Here is a 27,880-nt window from a genome sequence, read left to right as displayed (position 1 = left end):
GAGCCGCTACCGCCGCCACTGAGAGGAGCCAGCAGCGACGCCAGAGCCGGGAATCCGGGTGAGTCGGGGCCCTGGGTCTAAGATGCTCCTGGCGTCCAGTGAGACTCACGAGGAACTGCCCTTTCGACTTTTTCTCCTCGCACGGGTTCTTCAGAGCTCCAGGCACTCTGTCACATGGGAGTTGTAGTCTGCCATGTACTGTCGACTATGGGCCAGAGACGTAAGAAGACTATCACTCCCAGCAGGAATTGCGACCAGCCGGTCAACAAACGCTCAGGCCACGCCTTCCAAGCCTGCTCATTGGAGAGCCGGTCCCTTAGCCCCGCCTTCTTGCACTTCATTGGCTACTGTCCTTCATAGAGGCTGGGTTCCGGCCTAGAGTGTAAGACGACTGGGTACTGTATTCGTCATTCTGAACTAAGACGGACTACGGTTGGTCAATGTTGATGTCCATCACTTCTTGTAGGGCAGGACCCTAGGCTGATCGGGCGGTCGTAGGCTCAGGTTGGTGTCGGTCCCAGAGGGAGGCCGATCTTGGACTTTGGCCCCACCCCCTCGCGCTGCCGGGTGGGCACGATTGGCTGTGGCAAGCGTCGCTCGTCATTGAGAGGCGGAGCCGACCAAGCTCTGAGTATCTATTGGTCTAGGACGGCGCCGGTCAGCGGGGTTGTGGCCGCTGATTGGCTGACTGCTCCAGCTGTTGCAGGTCCATTCACCATTTTGTGTGTTGGAGTAAAAAAAAAAGGGAGAATCGAGAGGGAGAGCCGGAGGGGGGGCGGGGAGGGACCGGACCGGACCGAGCCGGGGCCACGGCCCCCCGCCCCGAAACCCCGCTGAGCCCGAGGTGAGGGGCGGGGCCAGGGCTGACACAGGCAGGGGGGATTTGGGGTGCTGGGGGCCGAGAGGGGACAGGTGGCAGGGACGGGGAAGGGGTACAGGGGAAAAGGGGTGAGTGGGATGATGGGAAGGTGGGATAGAGTAGAGGAAGTGGTGGGGAGAAGGAGTGACAGAAAAAGGGTGACGAGGGGGTGGTGGGCAGAGACTTGGTAACAGGAATGGAGGGGTGACAGGTCTAGATCAGGGTGACAGGGATAGAGAGGGGACAGAGTTGGAGGGGGTGACAAGGAGAGGTGATGGGGAGAGAAGGTGACAGGTCCAGAGATGGCTGACATGAGAGTGACTGGGAGGAGGGGGTGACAGAGATAGATGAGGGTGACAAGGAGGGAGTGACAGAGGAGGGGGCCTAGGGCCTGTGAAGAGAGAGGTGGAGATAGAGATGGTGACAGGATGGGAAAGAGAGTGGCAGAGATGCTGGTGTCAGGAGGCCTGATGGGAGCAGAGGACATGAGACCCTGAGAAGCCTAGGCCAGCCTGGGCTTCAGGAGTTACTGCTTAGATTCTGAGGGAGGTGAGGGCCCAAGAGGGCCTTGGGTGGGAGTTATCCTGAGAGGGTGGACAGGAAGAGAGTAGGCCCCAGGGGAAAAAAAGAGGCTTGGTTTCTGGTGTGAAGAACTTGGACCAGGCAGTGTGGTTGTAGGCCCTGGGTGGGGTATGCAAAGGTTTGTGTTGGGCCCGGTCTCAGTGCCCAGGACGGTGGCCCAGCGGGCCAGTGGGAAAAGGTGGTGGTGGCTGTCCAACTCCTGGATACTTGGGTGCCTGCCGCATTGTGAGAAGCCCTGGGGCCCCCAGCCTCTGCCCGAGAGGACCCCAGGATTGTCTCAGAGAAGGGGCAGCCTGGGACTGCAGGTTCCTAAGCAGCAGCAGGCCCCAAGTGGGAGAGCATGAGGTCGGGGTCCCGGGGGAGCCTGAAGGCTGAGTCAGGGGTGCCTCGGATCTTCTTTGGCTTATGGTCCTGGGTCCCCCAACCCTGCCGGGGGCCCCCTTTTTGGCCTCTCAGGTTCTTTTAGTCACTTCAGAGTGAAGTTTTTTCCCTTCTCTTCTCTCAGGGCAGCCTGAAAGGGGGCGGGCAGTAATGACTGTTCAGGAAGTGGGTGAGGTTGGCCTGCTGGGCTTGTCCTGCTGTCTTTGACCTTCTCCCACTTACCCCCACCTGGAGTCCGAGGGCATATTTGGGGACCAGGGGGGCCTAGTCAGCTCAGCCACCCTGCCAGAGCCAGCCCGGGCAGGGCGGGGATGCAAGCAGGCCAGAAGGGGGGTGGCTGGGCTTTCGGGTATCACGCTGGGTGCTGTGGGGGGAGGGGCAGGCTCCCATCCAGAGGGACCGTGAAACCCTGGGGTGTAGCCCTGTGTCCCACTGTGTGATGTGTGTGTCTCTGTGTGTGTGTGTGTGTGTGCTATGTGTGTGTGTGTGTGTGCGCGCACTTATGTACAGCCCTGTGGTAGCACTGGGTATGAGCTCTTGCCCCAGACGTGCCCCTGCCTGTTCTCTGCCAGGATCTAGGGAGATGGCTGTACCTGGCAGGCCTGGGGTGCAGAACAGAGTGGGCAGCTGTCCCTTGGGACTTGCAGCTGCCCACTCCTTCCCACAATGCCTGGCCATGCCAGGCTGTCCGGGGCTGGGGTGGGGGTGGTAGAGAGAGGCTCACATCGCAGCCCAGTCACCTCCCTTTCTGTGACTGTGTGCTTGTACATTTGTGTGTGTGAGTGCGTGTGTTCTCTGGGCAGTGACAGTGCAAGGAAGCGTGCCCTCTGGATCATGTGACAGGCAGCACACTGAAATGGTTAGGAGCACAGACTCTGGGGCCAGATTACCTGGGTCCAGATCTCAGCTCTGCCATTTCCCAGCCGGATGGATGTGGACGAGTGGCTTGATCTCTCTGTGCCCCAATTTCCTCCCGTGTAAATGCAGCTGATGGTAGCATCCGCCTCTTAGGGCTGTGGTGAGGATGCAATAGGTTAATAAAGGCAAGTCTAGCCCAGGGCTTGGCACAGAGTGAGTGCTCCATAGGTATGAACTGTTACTTTTAGTCGTGGTTCCCTTGGGGCAGTCAGAGTGTGTGCCTGCACCTACTGTCCTCTGCCGAGAAAGCAGAGTATGTGAGTGTTCCCAAGGAACCAGAGCATATAGCTCAGGGCATATGGGTGCCAGTCTGTGTCTGGGTGCCGGCCAGGGGCCCACAGGAGTTGAACACAGCCAGGCAGGAGACCTTGGGGATCATGGAGTTGAGGAAGTAACCCTAGCAAGTGGGAAGTCTCGGGGGACACTGGGTCTAGGGGGGGTTCCTGAGGTTGCTCCCAATGATCCCTGTCTATCCTCTCACCCGGCAGGCGGACAAAAGATGAAGCCCATGAAAAAGGCGTGCACCAGCCTTCCAGGTTCTGGCAGCAGTGGCAAGTCCCCACCAGCCACCAGGGCCAAGGCCCTGAGGCGGCGAGGGGCTGGGGAGGGGGACAAGCCAGAGGAGGAAGACGACGAGGCGCAGCAGCAACAGCCGGGGCCAGAAGAGGCTGAGGAGGGCGAGGAGGAGGAAGCTGAGCGGGGCCCGGGGGCCGAGGGCTTGCCCCAGGAGCTGCAAGCCGATGACTCGGCCCCAGGCCCAGCCGAAGAACCCAAGGTGGAGGGGGAGGCGGGCCGCTGGGAGCCATCACTCAGCCGAAAGACGGCCACGTTCAAGTCACGAGCGCCCAAGAAGAAGTATGTGGAGGAGCATGGCGCCGGCAGCGGCAGCAGTGCAGCGGCGGGTGCCCCTGAAGAGCGGGCACGGACCCCCGAGGAAGCTGGCGCCCTGGGGGTGCCTCCACGGCCACCCACCTCCACGCGCTCCTCCTCCACCGACACAGCCAGCGAGCACTCAGCCGATCTGGAGGATGAGGCGGCCGAAGCCTGTGGTCTGGGCCCCTGGCCCCCTGGCAGCACCAGCGGGGGCTACGACCTGCGGCAGCTACGGTCCCAGCGAGTCCTGGCTCGGCGCGGGGACGGCCTCTTCCTGCCGGCTGTGGTGCGCCAGGTGCGCCGAAGCCAGGACCTGGGTGTGCAGTTCCATGGGGACCGGGCCCTGACTTTCTATGAGGGGGTGCCTGGCGGGGGTGTGGATGTGGTTCTGGATGCCACACCCCCACCAGGGGCGCTGGCGGTGGGCACAGCGGTCTGTACCTGCGTGGAGCCTGGCATGGCAGCCTACCGGGAGGGTGTGGTGGTGGAGGTGGCCACCAAGCCCGCCGCCTACAAGGTCCGCTTTGGCCCTGGCCCCAGCTCCCAGCTGGGCCCAGCCGCCCTGCCGCAGCTGCCTCCGCCACCACACCGGGAGCCCGAGGAGGCGGTGTGGGTGGCCCGCTCCAGCCTCCGCCTGCTGCGGCCCCCCTGGGAGCCTGAAGCCCTGCCAAGGAAGCCCCCGGCAGGCCCTGAGGAGGAGCAGGCCGAGCCCGGGGCCACCCTGCCCCCCTGCCCTGCTGCCCTGGACCCCAAGCAGCCTGAGGACGCCGAGGTCTCCAAGATCAGCTTTGGTGGCAACCTTGGGGCTTGTGAGGAGGGTGAGGAGAAGCACCCGCCCGCCCTGGGCACCCCAGCTCTGCTCCCACTGCCGCCCCAGCTCCTGTCACCACCACCCAAGTCTCCTGCCTTCGCAGGCCCAGGCCGCCCGGGTGAGCAGCCCTCCCCGTGCCAGGAGGGGAGCCAGGGCGGCAGCCGGAGCAGCAGCGTGGCCTCACTGGAGAAAGGGGCCGCGCCGGCCGCCCGGGCCCGCACGCCCCTGACGGCGGCCCAGCAGAAGTACAAGAAGGGCGACGTGGTCTGCACACCCAACGGAATCCGAAAGAAGTTCAACGGCAAGCAGTGGCGACGGCTGTGCTCGAGAGACGGCTGCATGAAGGAGTCACAGCGGCGGGGCTACTGCTCCCGTCACCTGTCCATGCGAACCAAGGAGATGGAGGGCCTGGCGGACAGCGGCCCAGGTGGGGCTGGGCGGCCGGCAGGCGTGGCAGCCCGCGAGGGCAGCACCGAGTTCGACTGGGGGGACGAGACATCGCGGGACAGCGAGGCCAGCAGCGTGGCAGCCCGCGGAGACTCCCGTCCACGCCTGGTGGCCCCCGCTGACCTGTCTCGCTTTGAGTTTGACGAGTGCGAGGCGGCGGTGATGCTGGTGTCCCTGGGCAGCTCTCGCTCGGGCACGCCCTCCTTCTCCCCTGTGTCTACGCAGTCACCCTTCTCGCCAGCCCCATCGCCCTCACCATCGCCGCTCTTCGGCTTCCGCCCCGCCAACTTCAGCCCCATCAATGCCTCGCCCGTCATCCAGCGCACCGCTGTCCGCAGCCGCCACCTGAGCGCCAGCACCCCTAAGGCGGGCGTGCTGACGCCACCAGACCTGGGCCCCCACCCGCCGCCACCTGCCCCCCGAGAGCGCCATTCCTCTGGCATCCTCCCCACCTTCCAGACCAACCTGACCTTTACTGTGCCCATCAGCCCTGGGCGACGGAAGACGGAGCTGCTGCCCCACCCAGGGGCATTGGGGGCCTCCGGCGCAGCGGGTGGAGGAGCCGCCCCAGACTTCCCCAAGAGTGACAGCTTAGACTCTGGCGTGGACTCGGTGTCCCACACACCTACGCCCTCCACGCCGGCCGGCTTCCGAGCCGTGTCGCCCGCCGTGCCCTTCTCCCGCTCCCGCCAGCCCTCACCGTTGCTGCTCTTGCCTCCACCTGCCGGTCTGACCTCGGACCCTGGGCCCTCCGTGCGCCGGGTGCCTGCCGTGCAGCGGGACTCGCCCATCATCGTCCGTAACCCGGACGTGCCGCTGCCCTCCAAGTTTCCCGGGGAGGTGGGCACTGGCAGTGAGGCCCGGGCCGGAGGCCCCGGGCGGGGCTGCCGAGAGACCCCGCTGCCCGCAGGGGTGGCCAGTGGGAAGCCTGGCCTGCCCCCACCTCTGCCGGCCCCGGTACCCATCACTGTGCCTCCAGCTGCGCCGACTGCTGTGGCCCAGCCGATGCCCACCTTCGGCCTGGCTTCCTCACCCTTCCAGCCGGTGGCCTTCCACCCCTCACCCGCTGCTCTGTTGCCTGTCCTGGTGCCCAGCAGCTATACCAGCCATCCTGCTCCCAAAAAGGAAGTCATCATGGGCCGGCCTGGGACAGGTAAGAGGTTTTGCTGGAGGGGCTGGGTGAGGGCTCATTTTGTACTGGGCGACTGGCAAAGTGGCTCTCGAGAGAGGTAAGCTCCCCACCCTGGGGGGCTTTCAAGGGGAGGCTGGCCTCCCATCTGCACAGAAGTTCCCATGGAAATTCCTGTGTCAGGCTGAGCATGTGGACTTTGAAGGGTCAGTGCGGTGTTTCCAGAGGCCTCCTGGTTGGGGTCTACCAGTCAGCAGACCTTTGCTGAGAGTGCAGGCTCAAAGCCAGCCCCACCCCTCCCACCCCCCCTAGAGCTGATGGGGTAACAGAGATGGTAATCACGATGACAACTGCCATGGCCTGAGAACTGACAGGGCATCACCGTGATAAGCACTGTGAGTAGGTTATGTCTCCTAACCTCACACCCACCCCTTAACATAGCACTCACAGCATACTGAACCTTGCTGTGAGTAGGCTCCTATAGAGGAAACTGGGAGTTTCTCGACGATCTAGTAGTTGGGAATCCACGCTTCCACTGCAGGGGACCCCGGTTTGATCTCCGATCAGTGAGCTAAGATCCTGAAAGCTGCTGCATGGTGATGCTGCTGCTGCTGCTAAGTCACCTCAGTCATGTCCAACTCTGTGTGACCCCATAGACGGCAGCTCACCAGGCTCCTCCGTCCCTGGGATTCTCCAGGCAAGAACACTGGAGCGGGTTGCCATTTCCTTCTCCAATGCATGAAAGTGAAAAATGAAAGGGAAGTCGCTCAATCGTGTCTGACTCTGCGACCCCATGGACTGCAGCCCACCAGGTTCCCCCATCCATGGGATTTTCCAGGCAAGAGTACTGGATTGGGTTGCCATTGCCTTCTCCGGCTGCATGATGCAGCCAGGAAAAAAAAAAAAGAGGAAACTGAGGTCAGGTTAGTTACTTGCCCAGGGTCACGTGGCTAGTAAATCCCGGAGCCAGCCTTCAAACCCAGGCTGGCTGTCTCGTGACCACTTGGCCACAGTCCTGGGTTACAGATGGGAAGACTGAGGCTCCAGTGGGTCCTTCTGCCAGGTGGTGGCAGGCCCAGGCCTGGAGACCTCATCTTCACTGCTGTACCTGGTAAATAGCACAGGTGTGGTCAGTGCCCTGGCGGGGATCCGGGGGTGTGCCGGGCATGCCTCCCGAGGTGAACCTAGTCTGGCTGCCCTCAGGACAGGACATGTAAGCCAGGGGTTGGAGGAGAAGTTGGAACCTGCAACCCTGGGACAGAAGAACCTCCTGGGAGGCTGATGGGAAGGCTCCGAGGTCAGAAGGAGCACAGCTGAGGACAGCCGGTGTGGCTAGAGGGCTGAGGCCAGGGGTGGGGGCGAGACATTTCTGAGATGGGGCTGGAGAACCATCTGGCCTGGGCCTTGTCAGAGCAACTTTCATGGAGGGTGACAAACCCGTCACTCACCCCTTCCCGAGCATCTTTTTCTTATTTACCTATTCATTTACTGTTGACTGAGGGCCCTCTCTGTGCCTGGCCCTGTGCTGGTTGACGCTAAGGACACAGCCCCATCCTCACAGGGCTCATGGTTCCTGGAGTAGACAAACCTGTCCCCAGATAGTGGCTGTCCAGAGTGGTCAGGGCTGGGGTGGTCAGGGAGGACTTCTTAGAGAAGGGGCCGTGAGTGCATGCTCAATCGCTTAGTTATGTCCGACTCTTTGCAACCCTGTGGACTATAGCCCGCCAGGTTCCTCTCTGTCCATGGGATTCTCCAGGCAAGAATACTGGAGTGAGTAGCCATTCTCTTCTCCAGGGGATCTTCCCAACCCAGGGATCGAACCCCCAGATCTCCTGCATTGCAGGTGGATTCTTAACCGTCTGAGCCACCAGGGAAGCCCTCTAAAGTGAGGCCTGAAGGGTGTGCAGAAGGGAGCCTGGCAAGGCCGGCAGGAGGACCATCAGGTAGAGGGAAGAGTTTGTGTAAAGGCCTTGAGGCAAGAGCCAAAGTTTAAAGGAAGTTGAATCTGCAAAGTCAAGGGCTCTAGACCATGGGTGAGTGTTGGGATGTGTGGCTGCATAGGTGAGCAGTACATCAAAGTCAGATCATAGAAGGTCCTTCTAAGACTTGGGAACTTTATCCTGAGGGCACTAGGAAACTATGGAGGGTTGTACCATATAGGGGGAGTTCCAGCCCCTGAAACCAGGGAAGAAGGAGGTAGACGTGGATCTCTGTAGGAGCCGCTGTGTCTTGGGCTGGAACAAAGACTAGTGTAGGAAGGAGCCCAGGCCCTGCCCTCACTCAGCTCCTGCCCAGACCCAGGGCGGAGGACACAGGCACAGCGCTCACCCCTAACATTTGTTACATTTGTTATTTTGTAGCTGATATGAGCAAAATTCCACAAAGTGGACACAGCAGGGATTTCTGTCCTTAGGCAGATGAAGACACTGAAGCAGAAGGACTCTATAACCATCCCGTTCAGCTCCCCACCCCCCACATGCCTGCAGCCCCCTGACACTGCCCTCACATATAGCACCGCTGGGTCATGACCCTCACTGCAGCTGCGTGGGGAGGGTGACCTGGGGCCTAACAGGGTGGTCTGGCAGGGTTCCTGCTACTATTTTCCAGATGAGGCAAAGTGAGGCCCTGACAGAAACATGAGTCCTGATGGAGGTCACCCAGCCAGGAAGGGGCAGGACTGTGTCTTGAATCAGATCTCTCGATCTAGATCACAGGACCCTTGCTACCAGAAGTAAGAGTATTGAGTACTACCCATGCATGTGCCCGGCACACTGCTCAGTAAGTGCTCAGTGCACCTTTACTTGAGTCGTGATCACACCCCAGGAGCTCAGCAGGACCATTAGTTCCCCTGGACAGAGGAGGAAACTGCAGCCCCAGAGGCTGAGTGACTTGCCGGTGGTCACCCAGATAGGAACAGGGAGAGCCAGGATTTGAACCCAGACTGTTTGGCGCCAGAGCCCGTTACTCTCAGTAATGATGACAATAACAGTACCCCGCTTTATTGAGCACACACCACTGCCCAGCCGCAGGGATGGGGCTGCCTCCTTGAAACTTCCTGACGCTATGAGATAGGGATTACCAGTTTCCAGCCTTGTCGTCGGTAGCGGGAGGGGGACTGAGGTTCAGGGAGGGGAGGCCCCTTGCTGGAAGCCACCTGGTCGTCAGAACTTGTCCAGTGCCTGTCCTGGCGGTTCTGAGCCGCGCCTCCCTGACTACACCCATGCTGAGGTATCCAGGCTGCCCTCAGGTTCCCAGCCAGTGGGCCCTTTTGTTCTTCTCTCAGAGGCCTTCCTAAAGCCTTGGGAGGTAGGCACCTTGGGGCCTTCTCTGTCTTAAGGCCCAGACAGGGCAGACCGTGCCCAGGGGCACAGTGAAGCTATCACCCTTTGGCCCGCCCATGCCAGGGCCTGACCCTCTGTCAGGGCAGCAGGTGTGAGGGGGTGGCCCAGGGCAGCCTGCCTGCTTCTGCCCCCCGCCAGGCATTTGCTTCCGCTGGGGGACTTGCTGGAGCAGGCGGGCCGGCATTCTCCGCATTCTGTGCATGGCCGGGCCAGCCAGCTGCCATCGCCACCTCCCTCTGACTCTTCCCGCCTGCTCCCCCGGAGAGGAAGCCGCCCCAGGGCCTACAGCCCTGGCCTAGGAGGCCAGATGTCTCAGCCTCGTGCTTGGCATGGCCTGCCTTCCAGCTCCTGGCTTCTGCCTGGGTTCCCTGTATTGACAGGCAGTGCCCCTTCTCCTGGGCCTGTCTGCCCATCTGCCTGTTTGAGCCACTGCGTATCTGTCTCTCCCTTGGGTGCCTATGTCTGTCTCTGCCCAGGTCTCCGTTTCTGCACCTGAGTCTCCCTCTGTGGACTTCTGTCTGGCTTTCCCTGAGTCTGGCTCTCTGGCTTTCCTGGCTTGTACCTCCTTAGATATCAGTCCTCGTTGGAGCTTTCATTCCACCCTCTTTCTCTTTTGCACCCCCCACCGCCCCAATCGTGGGCTTCTGTCTCTGGTCCACCCTTGGCTTACCCTCTGGTCCTCCTTCCCGCATTCTTTAGACAGACCTGCTTCCCCTATCCTAGCCCCCACTCCCACTTTGCGCACATCAGAAACTCTGTTCCTCTAAGTCATTGAGAGTTGCTAAGCACCAGGTCTCTTGCTCCCTCTTTGGGGAGTGCTGGGGTAATGTCTAGGCCTGAAGACCCCTTCTTGGTCCTTGACAAATGTCCGCTCCTGTCCTGAAAGCTACTGAGAGTTATCGGGAGCTATCCTACAGACCCATCAACACCCAAGCACCTGTTCCCAAGACAGGCAGGAAGGTGGGGGCTTTGGGGGCCAAGCTAGGAGATCCGGCTGTGGGGGAGCAGCAGGAAAGCAGTTCCTCTGCCCACCCACCTGCTCGAGGGCATGACCTGGATCACCCCTACCACCCCCACCCCCATCACCTTTCAGAAGACACTTTGGTGCCAGCTGCATTTAACTGAGTCCCACGAGTAGTCCATCCCAACAGACAGAATCTCAGAGACCAAGCAGTATCCACCCACTGTGCTTGGGTACGTTGGGAAAATGAGGCCCCAAGAAGAGCCAGGGGGGCAGCGGGGTGATGGGGAAATCCTCCTGACTCCGCAGATCCATACTCTGCCCAACCAGAATTTCTGTTTTGTCTCCAACAATAACCGCCCTCTCTCCCACCAGAAGTCTCTCTTCACCCCTCTCCCTGGCCCAAGCTGAGCAGCCCTGGGGTAAAGTGGGTGGGAAAGGCATATGTGGATGCAGGCACAGGTAAGGATGAGCAGAGGGAGGCCCAGAGCCGGAGGAGGGCAGAGGAGAGAAGCAACTCTGGCTTAATGAATGAAGTGATGAGGGAGGTTCAGGTAGGCTTCTCACTGGAGGTGACATTGGAGCTGAAGCAGGAAGAATGAGTGGATTTCAGGGTAGTAGAAGAGAAGGGCCATCCAGGCATAGGCAGCCACAGGAGCAAAGGCCAGGAGGGGTGAAAGTGCATGGTCTTGAAGTGGCCAGTTGAGGCTGGAGCTGACATGGGCCCTAGGCTTGGCAGAAGGGTGCCAAGAAAGACAGGTACAGCTGAGCCACGCTTGAGTGTCAGCCCCGTGAAGAGCCTAGAAACGGTTCAGAGCAGAGGGAGAGGGTTGGATCAGGCTGTCAAAGACCCCTGGATAGAAAGGAGACCTAGCCTGGGAAAAGAGGGTGAATTACAGGAGAGAGGAGAGAAGAGGCTCTTTTGAGGTAGCAGGAGTGAGTCTTGGAGATTTCTTGGAAGAACCCCGAGCGCCAGGCACTGCAAGGGGTCAGGCTGCCTCCTGGTGGCGGCGGGTGGCTGGGGTTGCTGGCCTGCGCATGCGCAACGCCGCGGTGGTGTGTGGCCCGCAGCCCCCGGCGCCCGGGCATTAATGGCTCCATTAGTGGCAGGGAGGGAGGCGCATTAGCGGCGACGACGGCGTCTGGCTCCCATTACCACCGGCGGCAGCGGCTGCACCGCAGGCGGCTGGACCCTCGCCTGCCGCGCCGCCGCCTCCGCCTGCACCCCGTTCCCTGTTCCCGCTCCGCTTGGGGGCTTGGGCCAGGGAACCCCCGTCTCCTCATTTCGGTGGAAAAGCTAATCGTGAAGCCAGGCAGACCGGGGCTCAAATCTTGATCGTGCCACCTCCTGACTGCAAGATCCTACCCCCTTCTGAGCCTGTTTCATGCGAAGCAGCCAGAGAAAGAGGGTGCATCGGGGGCTTTGTGGGTCCAGACCTGCACCCAGTCAGGGCCGCGCCCATTCCCGCGCCCTAGGGGGTAGGCCCGGGGCGTCTGGCCTCAGGTCTTCCCATTGGCTGCTGTCGCTCCCGCCGACGCCGATTGGTCGAGATCTGCTCCCCCCGCCCCTGCGCTATTAACCCTTGCGCGGCCGCGTTATCGGGCTGGGTGGGGGACCTCCCCCCCAGCAGACAGTTCGGGTGCCAGCTGGCCCGCGCCCCGCCGCGGCCCGCGTGGGTGTCAGGCCGGCCGGGCGCCCGCCCGCCCTCCCAGCACAAAGCGGCTTTGTGGGGCCCGCCAAGGGCTGGCTGGGGGCCAGGCGGCGAGTGGAAAATCTCGTGAGCGCGGGGTTGGGGAGGAGAACGCAGGGCGGCGCCCCCTCCTCCGCCCAGGCAGTGGCGCCTCCCTCAGCCCGCGCGGACCAGCCCTTTCAGCCCCGGCACTTGTACACTCCCCCCGACTCCTTTTTCTACCCCCAAATCCACATCCCTCCCTCCATCCTATCCCGCTCATCTCCCAATCCCTGGGGAGCCTCCCCCACACCTCTCGCTTGCCTCTCTTTCCCTTCTGGTCCCTCTGCCTACCCCAGCCCCACTCACACTGACTCACCCCGGCGCTATTTTTAGGCCCCCATCCCTCCCGAGCAGCACCAGCCCAATCCTGGGCTCGTTCCCCAGGCAACCCTGGCCGTCGCCGACTCCGCCCGGGGTGGGTGGGTGGGTGTGTATGTGGAGAGCGGGTGAGGGGAGCTGGGGACACCGGGGTGGTGAGCCGAGGCGGGGACCCGGGCCTGGAGAGCAGGGTGGGGAGCCGCAGGCGGCAGGGCGCGGTGCCTCTCGGGCTCAATAAACGGGGGCCCGCGAGTTCAGGGCATGTCTGCCTGTCCCTCAGTCTGTCAGCATCCCTGGCTGTGCGCCCCAGGGCTCTGGGCAGGCCTCAGCCTGTGCCACCCTGGGTGGCAGTTGCTGTCTCTGTCTGGGCTCCCTGTCCCCAGGCTGGGGTGGAGTGGTGCCCTGGGGATTGTTTGGGGCCAAACCTTTTGTGGAGTTGGTTACCCGGTAGTGCAGGGGCGAGCTGCACTGTAGTTCTGCCCAGTACCTGCTCTGAGTGAAGGGTGGTGAAGCACTCCCTCTCACATGGGGCTGAGGCCCTGGTTTGGGGAACCTCCTCAGCATTTTCCAACCAGGGAGGCCCCAGTTAAGAGTTGGGGATGGCTGAAGACAGGGAACTGCTCCCTCTTCTCTACTCTTAATCACCCCCACCCAGGGTTCCTCCATTCCAAACAATGGAAACTAAGTATAGGGCTGGCCCAGTGCCCAGGGCAGGGGGGCCCTTCCCGCCCGGATTCCGGCCCCTCCCTGCTAGGCTGGGCCCCCACTTGGCTGTCCCCTACCCTGTAAGGGGCCTCTTCCCATCCCTCCTCTGTGGGCACTGCCTTCTACCAGATGTGCAACCCTCCCAGATGCCTGGGGCCCTCTTTCCCTCCTGTGCCAGGCTTAGCTCCTTTTCTCACGCAGCAGAAGTGGGGGTGCTGGGGGCAGGGTTCCTCTAAGCTCAGTCCCTGAGCTGCATTGCAGTGGGGAAGGGGTTAACTTGCCAGGAGGTGACTCACCGGTGGGGAGAGGAGGGGGCAGCCATGGGGAGATAGAGCAGGCCACATTGATTTCAGCCTTGATTTCTGCTTCACATTGCAGTCCCTGGGGCAGTGAGGTAATGGAGGGTCTGAGTCTGGGGCTGCATAGGGAGGAGGGGGTGGTCACCTAATAGTCCCTGTGTTGGTCTCTCCAGGCTCACAGCCAAGAGTCTGGCCCTGCAGTCACTGGAGGTCAGAGGGCTATAGACCTCCCCTTTCCCGCTGGGCTCAGGTTACCTGGTTTTTGCCCCCTCTCCATGCCTTCATCTCTGTAGGTGCAGAAGGCTGGGAAGAGTTTGTGCCTGTCACTGATCCCACCTGTGTAGGAGCTCAGTCTCAGTCCATCTGAGCCTGTGCAGTCTTGACCTGCCCAGTTGTGACCCCAGGCCTCTGCCTTCACAGGATGTGACCTCAGGGCCCCTCTTACATGATCCAAGGCCACTGCCTCTGTGCCTGGTAGGCCCCAGACCTTGTCTGTGACTCTTCGTGTACCCTCTGACTTTTCTATAGTTCATCAGTCTCTCCAAATCTTTGAACACATTCCCAGACCTTTGGGGTGGGAGTCTCTGCTTGTGTCCACCCTGAGGTTGAATTTTCAGTAGCGGAAAGAGCACTTGAGTTGGAGTGCTGGGCTGTTATGTCCCAGCTGCATGATCTTGCACCGTTTATTGTTTCTCTGAGCCTCACTTTCTCATCTGAACAATGGGCATAATAAAGTGTACTTCCCTAGTGGTTGTGAGGTTTCAACGCACAGGGTCATACATACAAGCTCCCCAAACAGAGCAGCCCGTGTTAGTTTCCCCTCTTCCTTCTTTTGAAAAGAATGACTCACAACCTAGAGTAGTGGCCTCCTGTGTTACACTGTGAGGTGGAGGGTCCCAGGTGGCTGCTAAGTGTCAGGTAGGGTGGCTCAATGATGGCAAACAGCCATGGCACTTTGTATACCTGATGAGCCAGGGTACTGAAGTAGTGCTCACTGGGGTAAGTTTATATAGTGTGTGTGGTCAGTATGATGGCACTTGTGAGAGTTACCTGTGTTGGGGTTGGGAGTACCAGGAAGGCCACGAGTGTTGGTTGTGTTAGAGGGACATAGGGTGTGTGCAGTGGACAAACAGTGAGTGTGATAAGGTGTAGGAGATAATTCTGCCTGTTAATATGTCGTGTGGTTTGTATGATGATTCACAGGGATGTGTGAGGAGTATATGCTTTGATGAAGCATATATGACAGGGCATGTATGAAATGGGTGATGTGAAGAGGATGGGGGAGAACGAGTGTGTGTGACTGTGGGTGGGGCACAATGGACGGTTAGTATCGGAGGTAGTACATTATGTGAGGAAGTGTTCTAGGTGTGTGACTTCGTGTGAGAGTGTAAGAGGGAGGGTACATGTGTCCCTGGGGTGTGTATAAGGTAAAGGGTGTGGTAGGAAGGTCTGTCAGGAGTGTGTGTCTGTGTGTGTGAGTTTGTGACTGCTGTTGTGAGAGTTGGTGAGGGCTCAGGGGTGGCCGGCCCAACCCTACACGCAGTTCGTCTGCCTTGCGGGGCCGTGCGCGCCCTAGGTGGGCGTGAGGGAGGTGGGCCGAGCCGCGCGTGAGCGTGTTCCTCGCGCGGACTGGACACACACAAGTACCACCCACAGCCCCGGGCCTCTGCAGCAAGGCGCCCCGAACCGCCCCCCTGGCTCGGTGCCTTTACTGCAGTGCGCCCTCCCTGCCGCCCTCCTCCCGCGGTCCCGCCCCGGGCCGGCTTGGGTCCAACCGGAGCCCGCCCCGCCCTGCTCTTATTTGCATATGACTGACGTTCCCCCGGGGCGGCCAATGGGGGCGGGCGCGGCGGGGCCTGACCCGCGCGCGGCGGCGGCAGCCAATGGATTTGCGCGCGGTGGGCCGGGCTTGCGCGGAAGGCCGCGGGGGAAGCGGGGAAGGGGCGGGGGGAGGTGCGGCGGGGGGAGGGGAGCGCGTAGTAGTGGCGGGGCGGGGAGGCGGCGGTGGTTCGGCGCGGGGCTCGCTCGGAGCGCACGGACGCACGCACGCTCGTCCGTCTGCCCGCCCGGGGCCGGAGGCCGACCCCGCGCTGAACCGCGGGCTCCAGGCCCGGAAAGGCGGGGCGCGGTGCCGGCAGCCGGGGCGCGCGGGGCCAGAGCCGTTACCCGTCGGAGCTGCGAGGGAGGGAGGGAGCGAGCCAGCGAACGGGGAAGGGAGGGGGCCGCCCCCGCGCACGCGCGCCGCGCCCCGCCCCACCTGCCCCGCCCGCCCGGCTCCGCGCGGGAGGAGGGAGAAGGAGGGGGCGGTGCCGATGGCCCCCGTGCCGCGCGCCCCGTGACGGCCCCCGCGCGCGCCGGGGGGCGGGGCGGGGCCGGCGCGCTCTGACCTCCCCCCGCCCCCCGGGCGGCGGGAGGCAGGCGGCTTTGTGCGCAGGCGCGCCCGGCAGAGACCCCCCGCGTGGGGCGGCCGGAGGGGGGCGGCGTGGGGGGGGGCATGTGGCAACGGCCTCCAGCTCCCCCCGGGCCCGAGCGGCAGCGGCCGAGGAGCCGGCGGCGGGCGGAACGGCGACGGCCGCTGAGGAGGCGCGAGCCCCGGCCGGGCCCCCCCGCGCCGGACCATGTACTCAGCCCACAGGCCCCTGGTGCCCGCGTCCGGCGCGGCCTCCCGTGGCCTCGGCATGTTCGGTCAGTAGCGCCTGGGCCCTGGGACTGCAGGGGTCAAGATGTCGGGGTGCTGAGTGCAGAGTAATGGTGATGGGGTTACAGTACGAGAACGGTGGCGGCAGAGTAGAGGGGAAAGTTACAGAGCTCGGCTGGGCCAAGTGGTTAGTGACGGCAGGTGGGAGTGTAGCAGAGTGATAAGAGTGCAGAGTGGGGCGTAGCTGGGGACAGCTGTGGGGTTTAGGTGCGGGGTGGAACAGGTATGTTGTCATAGGAGGTGAGGGGTGCAGAGTACCTTGGTCCGGAGCATGGGTTAGAGTCGTAGCAGTGTGATGCCTGGTCCCAGGTGTGAAACAGAGTGGGGAGGCGCTGGGGGCTGTGATTGAGAAGTAGGCTAAGGACAGGTCTTGGGTCTGTGAGTGAGGGGCTGTCTGCTCAAGAGTGATGTGTTTGTGGTGTGCTCTTCAGAGAGAGAGAGGGCGAGACCCAGGAACCTGGAGGGTAGTGCGCTGGGGAGGAGTTCAGGAGGGACAGGACCAAAGGACGGTCCTCCCATTGTCTGCTGGGCCTCTTCTTTCTCACCCAGCAGATCAGGAGGCAAGATCTTTGTGAAGAGAGGGACCTGCCCAGGTTGCTTAGAGGCTCTTGTGGGTTTGAGGGCCCAGCAGGCTTGTGGGGCTCCAGGGCCCCAGTAGTGGGGATGGGGTTTTCATAGTATCTAGAGTCCTCTCCAGCGTTGGCTTCTTTGTCCCTCTCCTGTTGCCTTGATGTCTACTTCTTGTTTTGGCAGCATCTCACAGAAGCAGGTCTTGAGGCCAGTGTCTCCCATAGGGGCTCCACGAGGATAGCCTTCTGAAGGCATTGGGGGGGGAGGTCAGTTGAGGTCAAATTGATCTAGATCAGGGGGAGCTTGGAGTGATGGGGACTGGGGCTAGGGCGTTTTCCTCCTGTCTTCATGGTCTTCCCCTAGCAGGGGCCTTTTCTGTGGGTTCAACTTCCCCCAGGGAGCTGGCAGTGGGAAGGAGACCCACTCCCAATCTGGGCCAGCCCCAGGAGTCCAGCCAAGGGTGGGCCGCAGCCTCAGGCTGGCTCTCTTATCACCCAGCTCCTGGAACAGAAGGTTGGCCCCTGGTGCGGGAGGTACCTTCCTGTGGATATTCTCAAGGAAACACCTGGCGCTGTTGCCTTGCCTGGGCAGGGTCTTGTAACAATTCTGTTGTCTGCTCTATTGTCCCTGTCTTTTCTTCTGAGGAGCTTACCACACCCTTCCATCTTTCTGGGCAAGAGGGCTGGCCACTGTACTGGAGGAAAGCACAGGAGTTTCAAGTGAGGGAGGCGGGGAGGCCTCGTCACAATTAGTAGACTTCTCTCTGAGGAGAAAAGAGAAGGATGCTGGAGCCACCAGTGCCCAGCCGGGGAAGGGCAGGTCTGGGTCCCTGGGGTGTGTGGTAGGGGGAGGGAGGCAAGGAGAAAGGCCTAAGATCCCATGCCCTGTGGGTAGTGGGGAGAGGAGGGAAGGAGAGGAGTGGGAGAGGAGGTTGGGCCATCTGCCTCAAGAAAAGAGAAAGGGAATGTGAGGCCAAGGTGAGGGGCTCTGTCAGATGAGGCGTGGTGATGGGAGTGGGGTGCGACTAGGGGAGGGTCTCTAGCCTCGCGCAGAGAGTGAGATGGCATGCAAGCATGGCCTGGTTTGCGACAGGAGCCAGTCGTTCCTCTGGCCTGGTCCCTGGTGGCAAGGCTGGTGGAGGTAGAGGTGGGGGAGGGCGTGGGGTGTGAGGACTCTTTCCCTGCTTCTGTTTTCGTTCTTATAAATCTAGAAATCTGTCAGCGAGGAGCTCTTCCTGAGTGATGTCACACGCCTGAGCCCAGGGCGCTCTGGGATGGGGGAAGAGGGTGTAAAGAAGAGGGGGCGGCACCTTGTCCAGGGTGGAAAAGAGCTTGCTTTGGGTGGAGGGGGTGTCAAGGCCTGGCTCTCCTGCTGCACCACTCAGCTGACTCCTTCCCACAGTGTGGACAAATGTGGAACCTCGCTCTGTGGCCGTGTTCCCCTGGCACTCCTTAGTCCCCTTCCTGGCCCCCAGCCAGCCTGACCCCTCTGTACAGCCAAGTGAGGCCCAGCAACCTGCCAGCCACCCCGTGGCCTCCAATCAGAGCAAAGGTGAGAGGCAGGGGGCTGTGGGGAGGCCCGGGGATGGGGTTGGGATGGCCCCGGAGCCCTCTGACTCGCCCGCTGCTCTACCCCCAGAACCTGCTGAGTCGGCAGCCGTTGCTCACGAGCAGCCACCCGGTGGGACAGGGAATGCTGACCCGGGGCGGCCCCCAGGAGCCACATGCCCTGAAAGCCCAGGGCCCGGACCCCCCCACACTTTGGGGGTGGTGGAACCTGGGAAGGGCCCCCCTCCCACCACGGAGGAGGAGGCCCCTGGACCGCCAGGAGAGCCGCGACTGGACAGCGAGACAGAGAGTGACCACGACGATGCGTGAGTACCCTGAGGTCTGGGACCAGGGGAGGGGCGTGGCTGGAGACTCAGCTCTCCCTGTCCCTGCTGCTCTCTCTCCATCACATCTCATTCCCCATAGCTTCCTCTCCATCATGTCTCCTGAGATCCAGTTGCCCCTGCCACCCGGGAAACGCCGGACCCAGTCCCTCAGCGCCCTGCCCAAGGAACGAGACTCATCTTCAGAGAAGGATGGACGCAGCCCCAACAAGGTGTCTCATCTCCACCCATCCCTAGCTCACCCTGAGGCCACTCAAGCCCATCCTCCGGGTTCTAACAATCCCTTGCGGGCTGGTGTCTTCTGCAGCGGGAGAAGGACCATATCCGGCGGCCCATGAATGCCTTCATGATCTTCAGCAAGCGGCACCGGGCCCTGGTCCACCAGCGCCACCCCAACCAGGACAACCGGACTGTCAGTAAGATCCTGGGCGAGTGGTGGTACGCCCTGGGGCCCAAGGAGAAGCAGAAGTACCATGACCTGGCCTTCCAGGTAATACCGCCACCTCTCAGCTCCTCAGTTTCCTCTGGTTGGGTGGATGAGTGAAGGGTCTTCCTGCCCTTTCCTGCTAGGTGAAAGAGGCCCACTTTAAGGCCCACCCAGATTGGAAGTGGTGCAACAAGGACCGGAAGAAGTCCAGCTCAGAGGCCAAGCCCACGAGCCTAGGGCTGGCAGGAGGACACAAGGAGCCAAGGGAGCGGAGCATGTCGGAGACAGGCACTGCCGCTGCCCCTGGAGGTCAGTGAGCCCCTCTGCCCTCTTCCCTCCTGTGGGAAGCCCTTCTCCCCTTTGCTTGCTCAGCCTGCTTCCCCAGAAGCTCCTCTCGGCTTCATTCCTTTTGATCCCCTCACTGCAAAGGCCCTGACACTGAGCTGTGGTGAAGGAGTCAGGGAGGTTCAAGGAGGTTATACATCCAAACAGAAATCTCAACATCAAGTGTCATTTACTGAGTATTTACTACGTGACAGGCACTTCTTAGAGCATAATGTGTAGCATTCAAAACCAAAGCCCATTTTCCAGATGAGGAAACTGAGGCTCAGAGAGGCAAAATCACTTACTCGAAGTCACAAAAAACTAGGAAGTGGCCGAGTCTGAATTTAAACCCCAGCTTGGGGGCTTCTCTGGTGGCTCAGTGGTAAAGAATTCGCCTGCCAATGCCGAAGACGTGGGTTCGATCCCTGGTCTGGGACAATCCCACATGCCACAGAGCAACTAAGCCTGTGTGCCGCAGCTACTGAGCCTGAGCTCTGGAGCCCTCGAGCCATCACTATTGAGCCCATGCACCCGAGAGCCGGTGCTCTGCAAAAGAGAAGCCACCATGGTGAGGTGCCTGCAAACTGCAGCTAAGGATCACTGCAGCTCAGGAAAAGCCAGCACAGCTACAGAGACCCAGCACAGCCTGTAAATGAGTACATAAAGTCATAAAAAAAAACAAAAAACAAAAAACTAGCTTGTTGGCTCTCAGGGCCGCAGTCAGAAAAGGCCCTTATTGGCTACTGCTGCTGACTGAGGGTGTCTGTAGAGTGCACTGCCCTGAGGCACTTTTCTGGAGATCCCTTGGGTTCAGGCCCACAGCCCTGCAAGGGATGTTCCTTTCGCTCTGAGACCAGGGAACATAGGTTCAGACAGTCCAGTGTCTGTCGGTTAAGCAGCTCTGCACGTATCTGTCTCCAGGCTTTTCTCCCCTCAGAAGGGCCACCTCCCAGGGAGCAGTGGGCTCATTCCTCGAAACCCCAGAGGACAGGAAATAGTGGGAAATGCTGGGCTGGTGGCTGGTGCCTCTCTCCTGCCTGGTGGCCCAGGAAGTCCAACCTGCTTCCACCCAGTATTTAGAAGTGTCTATGGATGTTTTGGCCAGCCTAGGCTCTGGTAGCAGGCTTCCTGACTGTAACTCTGTCTCTTTTCCGCCCTGCAGTGTCTTCAGAGCTCCTGTCTGTCACGGCCCAGACGCTCTTAAGCTCAGACACCAAGACTCCAGGGAGCGGCTCCTGTGGGGGAGAGCGTCTGCACACTGTTGGGGGACCTGGCTCAGCCCGGCCCCGCGCCTTCTCCCACAGTGGGGTCCACAGCCTGGATGGTGGGGAGGTAGACAGCCAGGCGTTGCAGGAACTGACTCAGGTCTGGAGGGCGGGCCGCAGGGGTAGGGGCGACGGGCAGGGAGGGAGATGACTGCCCTGGCTGAACTCTCCCTGCACTTGCCCTGCAGATGGTGTCTGCCCCTGCATCCTACGCTGGCCCAAAGCCCTCCACCCAGTATGGGGCTCCAGGCCCCTTTGCGGCGCCTGGGGAGGGAGGCACCCTGGCAGCCAGTGGACGGCCCCCACTGCTCCCCACCCGGGCCTCCCGCTCCCAGCGTGCAGCCAGTGAGGACATGACCAGTGATGAGGAACGTATGGTCATCTGTGAGGAGGAGGGGGACGATGATGTCATTGGTAAGCTGTCTCAGGACCCAGAGTCCTAGCCGGGGAACAGCAGGTTCAGGTTGGGAAAGTAGGTAGAGATTTGGCTCAGGTCGTTAGGCCCCTTTTCCTTCCCTTCCCCGTTTGTTTGTGATCCTGGGCCTGTTTAGTTCAGGCCCTACCAAGGTAGTCTGGCCCTGCCCTCGAGGAGCCCCAGGTCAGGGACTTCCCTGGTGGTCCAGTGGCTAAGACTACTCCACGCTCCCAATGCAGGGGGTCCAGGTTTGATCCCTGGTCAGGGAACTAGATCCCAAGTGTTGTGACTGAGACCCAGTGCAGCCAAATGAATAAATGTTTAAAAAAAAAGAAGCTGCAGGCCAGACGGGAAGCCTGAGGACACCAGTGTGGCCGGGCCACTGGGGCATAGGGTCAGGTGCCGTTCCCTGCTCTCAGGGTCTGGCGGCAGGCAGGTGGGCACACCTGGGCTGAGGAACAGCATTCCTGGACAACACTTAGCCAACACAGGGCAGAGCTGAGGCCAGAGCCAGGCTTCAGACCCTCCGTTCTGGGCAGCCCTGCGCCCAGCCCTTTCCCAACACTGTTGCGTCTGCTCCCTCAGCTGACGACGGCTTCGGCACCACTGACATCGACCTCAAGTGCAAGGAGCGGGTGACTGACAGCGAGAGTGGAGACAGCTCTGGGGAGGACCCGGAGGGCAGCAAGGTGCGGGCTTGGGGCTTGATGTTGTCTGGTCCGTGTGTCCTGGGAGGGAGAATGTTCCTTTTCTGTGTGTCAAGATGGGGGCAGATTAGGGCCCAGAGGGCGAGCTATTTGCCCCATGGGCGTCTCAGCCTGGATGAGTGGAGGCCTTCGACGGGCCTGGCTGCCAGGTAGGACGTGGAATGGGGACATGCTTGTGTCTCGCTTTTCCTTCCATTCAGGGCTTTGGCCGGAAGGTGTTCTCGCCTGTGATCCGTTCGTCCTTTACTCACTGCCGTCCGTCGCTGGACCCTGAGCCTCCAGGGCCCCCAGATCCACCTGCAGGCTTCAGCAAAGGCTACGGGCCCACCTCCTCCGCGTCCTCGCCTGCTGCCTCCTCCTCCTCAGCCGCCACCTCCTTTCCACTGGGCTCAGGGACCTTCAAGGCCCAGGAGTCAGGTCAGGGCAGCACCGCAGGCCCCCTCCGTCCCCCACCCCCTGGAACTGGGGGCCCAGCAACACCTTCCAAGGCCACCCGGTTTCTCCCCACGGATCCTGTCACCTTCCGTCGCAAGAGACCTGAAAGCGTGGGCGGCCTGGAGCCCCCAGGCCCCTCCGTCATCGCGGTGCCTCCCAGCGGGGGAGGAGGCGTCCTGCAGACACTGGTCCTGCCCTCAACCAAGGAGGAACGGGAGGGCAGTGGCGCGCGCGTGCCCTCAGCCCCAGCGCCCTCGCTGGCCTACGGGGCCCCAGCAACGCCCCTGTCCCGCCCAGCCGCCACCATGGTCACCAACGTGGTGCGGCCCGTCAGCAGCACTCCTGTGCCCATTGCCTCCAAGCCCTTCCCCGCTCCCAGCCGGGCCGAAGCGTCTCCTGGTGACACAGCCGGCGCCAGGACTGAGGCGGTCACTGGGTCCCGGGCACCGGGGGGCTCCCCGCTGGGCGTCAGCTTAGTGTATTCGGACAAGAAGTCAGGAGCTGCCACCTCCACGGCCCCACACCTGGTGGCTGGGCCCCTCCTGGGCACTGTGGGGAAGGCGCCGGCCACTGTCACTAACTTGCTGGTGGGCACCCCGGGCTATGGGGCCCCAGCGCCACCTGCTGTCCAGTTCATTGCCCAGGGGGGCCCTGGCAGTGGGGCGGCTGCTGGCTCGGGGGCCAGTGCTGGGAGTGGCCCCAATGGGCCCGTGCCCCTGGGCATCCTGCAGCCGGGTCCCCTGGGCAAGGCTGGGGGCATCACCCAGGTGCAGTACATTCTGCCCACGCTGCCCCAGCAACTACAAGTGGCACCGGCCCCTGGGACCAAGGCAGCGGCGCCCGGCGGCCCTGCCCCCACCACCAGCATCCGTTTCACCCTCCCACCGGGCACCTCCACCAACGGCAAAGTTCTGGCTGCCACCGCACCCACTCCTGGCATCCCCATCCTGCAGTCCGTACCCTCCGCCCCGCCCCCCAAAGGTGAGGCCCGGGCCGGGCAGCACGAGGAGCGGGCCCCTGGCTGCCTCCGCTCCTGTGTGACCACCTGCTCCCCCGTCTCTCAACTTGCAGCCCAGTCAGTGTCTCCTGTGCAGGCCCCGCCCCCTGGCGGCTCAGCCCAGCTGCTGCCCGGGAAGGTACTCGTACCCTTGGCCACCCCCAGCATGTCAGTGCGGGGAGGTGGGGCCGGCCAGCCACTGCCCCTGGTGAGCCCGCCCTTCTCAGTACCTGTGCAGAACGGTGCTCAGCCACCCAGCAAGGTAAGGGCACCTCAGTGGCAGCCCCACCTGTCCTTTGCCTCCCCCTTCTGGGCTTTCGTCTCTGCGTCCTGGGGTTTTTGTGTCTGCCTGTTATTCGGTGTCTTCCTTTTCTCCCCTTTGGTGTCTGGGCCTCTGTCTCACTGTTTGGCTTGATGTCTGAGCATCTTGATTCTGCCCTCAGCCCTCATCGTTGGTCCCTTGTCCCTTCTCTGTCTGCAGCTTCTTGCTGCCTTCTTTCCCTTGATTTCATCCTCCCTAGCCCCAGTCCGATGTCTCCCTTCCGTGTCTCTGCTGAGATCCAGCCTCCAAGGTCTCAGGCCTCCCCTGCCTCACTCTGGGGCCCCAGCTCAGCCCCTCCTGTGGTTCCCTTGCCCGCAGATCATCCAGCTGACTCCGGTGCCTGTGAGCACACCCAGCGGCCTGGTGCCGCCACTCAGCCCGGCCCCACTCCCCGGCCCTGCCTCGCAGCCTCAGAAGGTCCTGCTGCCCTCCTCCACCAGGTATGGCAGTTGAGCTCTCATCTGGAAGTCAGCGCAGGGGAGGGTTTCGGGGGCCCAGCCCTCGTCACACCTTCCCCTTGCCTCTCCCTACTGCAGAATCACCTACGTGCAGTCAGCAGGTGGGCACGCACTGCCCCTGGGCACCAGTCCTGCGTCCAGTCAGCCTGGAACAGTCACCTCGTACGGACCCACGAGCTCAGTTGCCCTGGGGTTCACCTCGCTGGGGCCCAGCGGCCCCGCCTTCGTGCAGCCCCTGCTTTCAGGTGGAGTGCGCCCGGCTGGCATTTGGGGACCACGGGTGGGGCCAAGGCAGCCCAGGCCCTAACTTGGTCCCCTGTCTTTGCTGTCTCTCTCCACAGGCCAAGCCCCACTGCTGGCTCCTGGCCAGGTGGGCGTGTCGCCTGTCCCCAGTCCCCAGCTGCCTCCCACCTGCGCAGCCGCCAGTGGTCCCGTCATCACAGCATTTTACCCCGGCAGCCCCGTACCCACCTCCTCAGCACCTCTGGCCCAGCCATCCCAGGCTCCCCCAGGCCTGGTCTACACTGTGGCTACCAGCACCACCCCACCTGCTGCCCCCATCCTGCCCAAGGGCCCACCAGCGCCCACTGCTGCCACCCCGGCCCCTGCGAGCCCTTTCCCTAGTGCCACAGGTGGGTGTCAGGCCAGGTGAGGGCGGGCTGACTGGGTGGACCCAGGGGATGGGTTCCTGTCAAGCCTGGCTCAGCAAATATTCTCTACACCCGCAGGCTCCATGACCTACAGTTTAGTGGCCCCCAAGGCCCAGCGGCCCACCCCTAAAGCCCCCCAGAAAGTAAAGGCGGCCATCGCCAGCATTCCTGTGGGCTCCTTTGAGGCTGGTGCTCCTGGGCGGCCAGGCCCTGCACCCCGGCAGCCGTTGGAGCCTGGCCCAGCCCGTGAGCCCCCAGTGTCCGAGTCAGAGCTTGAGGGGAGGCCAGCAACACCAGCCCCTCCACTGCCCCCCGAGACCTGGACTCCCACAGCCCGGAGCAGTCCCCCGCTGCCCCCACCTGCCGAGGATCAGACCAGCACCAAGGGCCCTGAGACCATGGTGAGTGCCCAGCAGCCTGGGGGTGGCCACCACTGCTTGGCTCTGCTCCTCTGTCCCCTGTCTGCCCTTCTGTCCCACCCCTCTTCCCTCTACCTGTCTGAACCACGCCCTTGTGGGTTCTCCTCTGGCCTCAGGCTTGTCTGTCTGCACGACTGGGTCCTGCCCACAGTTCTGTATCTTGGTGGTCAGTATCCATCTTTGTGATCCCTCTCTGTTTCTGGGTCTTGCCCTGGTGAGTCTGACCCCAGTGTTCTCCATCTCCTTCCCCACCCCACACCCCAGGCCAGCAAATTCCCCAGCTCGTCTTCAGACTGGCGTGTCCCTGGGCTGGGCCTGGAGAGCCGTGGGGAGCCTCCCACCCCTCCCAGTCCAGCCCTGGCTCCAGCCCCAGCTCCTGGTGGCAGCAGCGGCAGCAGCGAGGGCGGCAGTGGGAGGGCGGCCGGGGACACCCCCGAGCGCAAGGAGCCGGCTGGTGCCAGCAAGAAGGTGAAGGTGCGGCCCCCGCCCCTGAAGAAGACCTTTGACTCTGTGGACAAGTGAGCATGGGCTGGGGGACTGGGCGGAGCGTGCGGGTTGCTGGGAGAGGGGGCAGCTGCAGGCGGGGGCAGAGGAGGTGACCCTGCCTGCTCTCCAGCAGGGTCCTGTCGGAGGTGGACTTCGAAGAGCGCTTTGCCGAGCTGCCTGAGTTCCGGCCTGAGGAGGTGCTGCCCTCGCCCACCTTGCAGTCTCTGGCCACCTCCCCCCGGGCCATCCTGGGCTCCTACCGCAAGAAGAGGAAGAATTCCACTGGTAGGCAAGCGCCAGGCGCCCGGGGGAGGAGGGGGACAGATGGGGGCCAAGGCCCCTGAGCCTGCTTTCTGTCTGAACAGACCTGGACTCGGCCCCCGAGGACCCCACCTCGCCCAAGCGCAAGATGAGGCGGCGCTCCAGCTGCAGCTCGGAGCCCAACACCCCCAAGAGTGCCAAGTGCGAGGGCGACATCTTCACCTTTGACCGCACAGGTGCCAGCGTGGTGGCAGGCAGAGCTGTGGAGGACCCAGGGCCTCCAAGAGGGGTGGGGTCTCAGGAACAGGGTTAAAGGTCAGAGAGCTGGCCGGGAGTCGCTGAGAGCAAGGACAGCAGGCCAAGGGTGGGCTGTGGAGGTGTTCTGCTTTGTTGGCTGGGTCTCCGTTGCTGCATGGTCTTTGTCTAGTTGTGGCGGGCGGGGTCTCCTCTCTAGTTGAGGTGCTCGGGCTTCTCACTGCAGTGGCGGCTTTGCTTGCGGCAGAGGACAGACTCAGGATGCAGCGGCTTCCGTAGTTGTGTCTCGGTTCCGGAGTTTCACAGGCTCCTAAGGTCCCATCTGACCTTGGGCAGGTTCCCTCTCTGAACTCCAGTGTGAAACAGGATTCAGTGAGGGCTGAGTGGACCCTTGCATGGTGGTGGGAGGCTTGACCGGGCTCCCTGTGCTGCTCACAGGCACAGAAGCCGAAGACGTGCTCGGGGAGCTGGAGTATGAGAAAGTGCCCTACTCGTCGCTGCGGCGCACCCTGGACCAGCGCCGGGCTCTGGTCATGCAGCTCTTCCAGGACCACGGTTTCTTCCCATCAGGTGAGCACAGCTGGGAGTCTCGGGGCGGGGGACTTGGAGAGGGCCTACCTACTCATCTCACCCTACCCTTCTCCCCCTCCCAACCTGCCCCTGCTGCCCACAGCCCAGGCCACGGCAGCCTTCCAGGCCCGCTACGCGGACATCTTCCCTTCCAAGGTCTGTCTGCAGTTGAAGATCCGTGAGGTGCGCCAGAAGATCATGCAAGCGGCCACTCCCTCAGAACAGCCCCCGGGAGCTGAGGCCCCCCTCCCCGGACCGCCCCCCACTGGCACTGCTGCTGCCCCTGTCCCCACTCCCAGCCCCGCCGGGGGCCCCGACCCCACCTCACCTGGCTCGGACTCTGGCACAGCCCCGGCTGCCCCGCCACTGCCTCCACCCCCAGAGCCGGGGCCTGGACAGCCTGGCTGGGAGGGGCCCCCCCAACCCTCACCACCCCCCTCTGGTCCCTCGACAGCTGCCACAGGCAGGTGAGGGGCTCCTGAGAAGACCCCAGACCCACAGTACCCCCCTCAGGACATGGACAGTATGTTAGGTGGCAGGAATGGGGGGGCAGGATGGTTGCCTCCTCCCCAGTAAAGCCATTTCGTCCTTTCCAGTTGGGGGCGAAATGAGGCCTGCTCCCTTGTCTACCCCCCTCCCCCAACAGCTCCCCCCCCTGTGACAGGGGGCGACTTGAGGGGAAGCGGGGCACAGTCTCCCTCCATCGAGCCCCTGTACATAACCTGGAGTGTGTTACCTTCAGACCTTTTCACTTGTACTTTATGCAAAATGGCTCGTGTGAGGGCTGCCAGCTGGAGGGTAGTGTGGGCTTCGGGCCACAGGGAGGTGCCTGTGGAGTAGGGGGAGTTCATGTACCCCTTTTTTCCCCAGAGGGGCTGGACTCAGGTTAGCTTGGGGGTGGGGGCTCCTGCACTTTGCCACAGGCACGGGGAGGGTTCTCTCCGCACCCCCTCTGCCCTCCCAACTTGGGTTGTACTTTCTAAGAAGGTGATTCCCCCACCCGCGTCCCCATCCCCAGAACAAAACATGTTGATCATGTGCAATATTTCTTACTGTGCTGAGAAGACGCAATGACCGAGATTAAAGCTGTTTAACACACCTGTGTGGCTGCCAGCTCTCAAGGGAGAAGGGATGTGGGTCATACCAGTCTGGCCCCCAGATGGCCGTGGGGTTACAGGCTTTGCCCCCAACCACTGTGAGGAGTGGGGTACCATTCCAGGACCATCCCCTACATCAGCGGGACCTGGTGGGCAGAGTCTGCCTACTCAGCCATTTGGCCAGGCACGGTTGGGGAAGGCCTTTGACTGGGTGCTGTGAGAAGGGCAGTGCACCCTTAATGTTCCAGGTGAACTCTCAAGGTCTGAACCAGGGCA

At 62.2% G+C, this 27,880-nt stretch overlaps 1 protein-coding gene across 6 annotated transcripts; it reads left to right on the top strand.

Moving 5' to 3' along the window:
* CIC (capicua transcriptional repressor) lies at positions 1 to 27,605 on the top strand. 6 transcript variants are annotated; one of them, XM_027978353.2, is made up of 21 exons: positions 1 to 58; positions 3,229 to 6,024; positions 18,027 to 18,176; positions 18,264 to 18,498; positions 18,599 to 18,728; positions 18,824 to 19,006; positions 19,087 to 19,252; positions 20,430 to 20,632; positions 20,721 to 20,946; positions 21,533 to 21,636; positions 21,855 to 23,070; positions 23,161 to 23,348; positions 23,727 to 23,848; positions 23,945 to 24,111; positions 24,208 to 24,498; positions 24,595 to 24,917; positions 25,200 to 25,453; positions 25,552 to 25,706; positions 25,787 to 25,918; positions 26,376 to 26,507; positions 26,611 to 27,605. In XM_027978353.2, the coding sequence occupies exons 2-21, from the start codon at positions 3,240 to 3,242 to the stop codon at positions 26,976 to 26,978; spliced, it is 7,530 nt and encodes a 2,509-aa protein (XP_027834154.2). In that variant the 5' UTR covers positions 1 to 58; positions 3,229 to 3,239; the 3' UTR covers positions 26,979 to 27,605. The 6 variants fall into 6 exon arrangements, with proteins under 6 accessions (XP_027834154.2, XP_042086879.1, XP_027834155.2 ...); XM_042230945.1 differs by having other exon boundaries at positions 1 to 504; XM_027978354.3 differs by lacking the exon at positions 1 to 58 and adding an exon at positions 703 to 844 and having other exon boundaries at positions 25,555 to 25,706.
* The last annotated feature ends 275 nt before the right edge of the window (positions 27,606 to 27,880 follow it).

This window comes from Ovis aries, chromosome 14 (genome assembly GCF_016772045.2).
Source record: "Ovis aries strain OAR_USU_Benz2616 breed Rambouillet chromosome 14, ARS-UI_Ramb_v3.0, whole genome shotgun sequence".
Taxonomy (NCBI): Eukaryota; Metazoa; Chordata; class Mammalia; order Artiodactyla; family Bovidae; genus Ovis; species Ovis aries.
This window is presented reverse-complemented; position numbering and strand designations above follow the sequence as displayed.

Coding starts and splice junctions, on each gene's coding strand:
- CIC (XM_027978353.2), top strand. CDS start 3,240: ATGAAGCCCATGAAAAAGGCGTGCACCAGCCTTCCAGGTTCTGGCAGC. Junction 18,177..18,263: donor GGCCTCCAATCAGAGCAAAG/GTGAGAGGCAGG, acceptor CTCTACCCCCAG/AACCTGCTGAGTCGGCAGCC. Junction 25,919..26,375: donor CTTCACCTTTGACCGCACAG/GTGCCAGCGTGG, acceptor TGCTGCTCACAG/GCACAGAAGCCGAAGACGTG.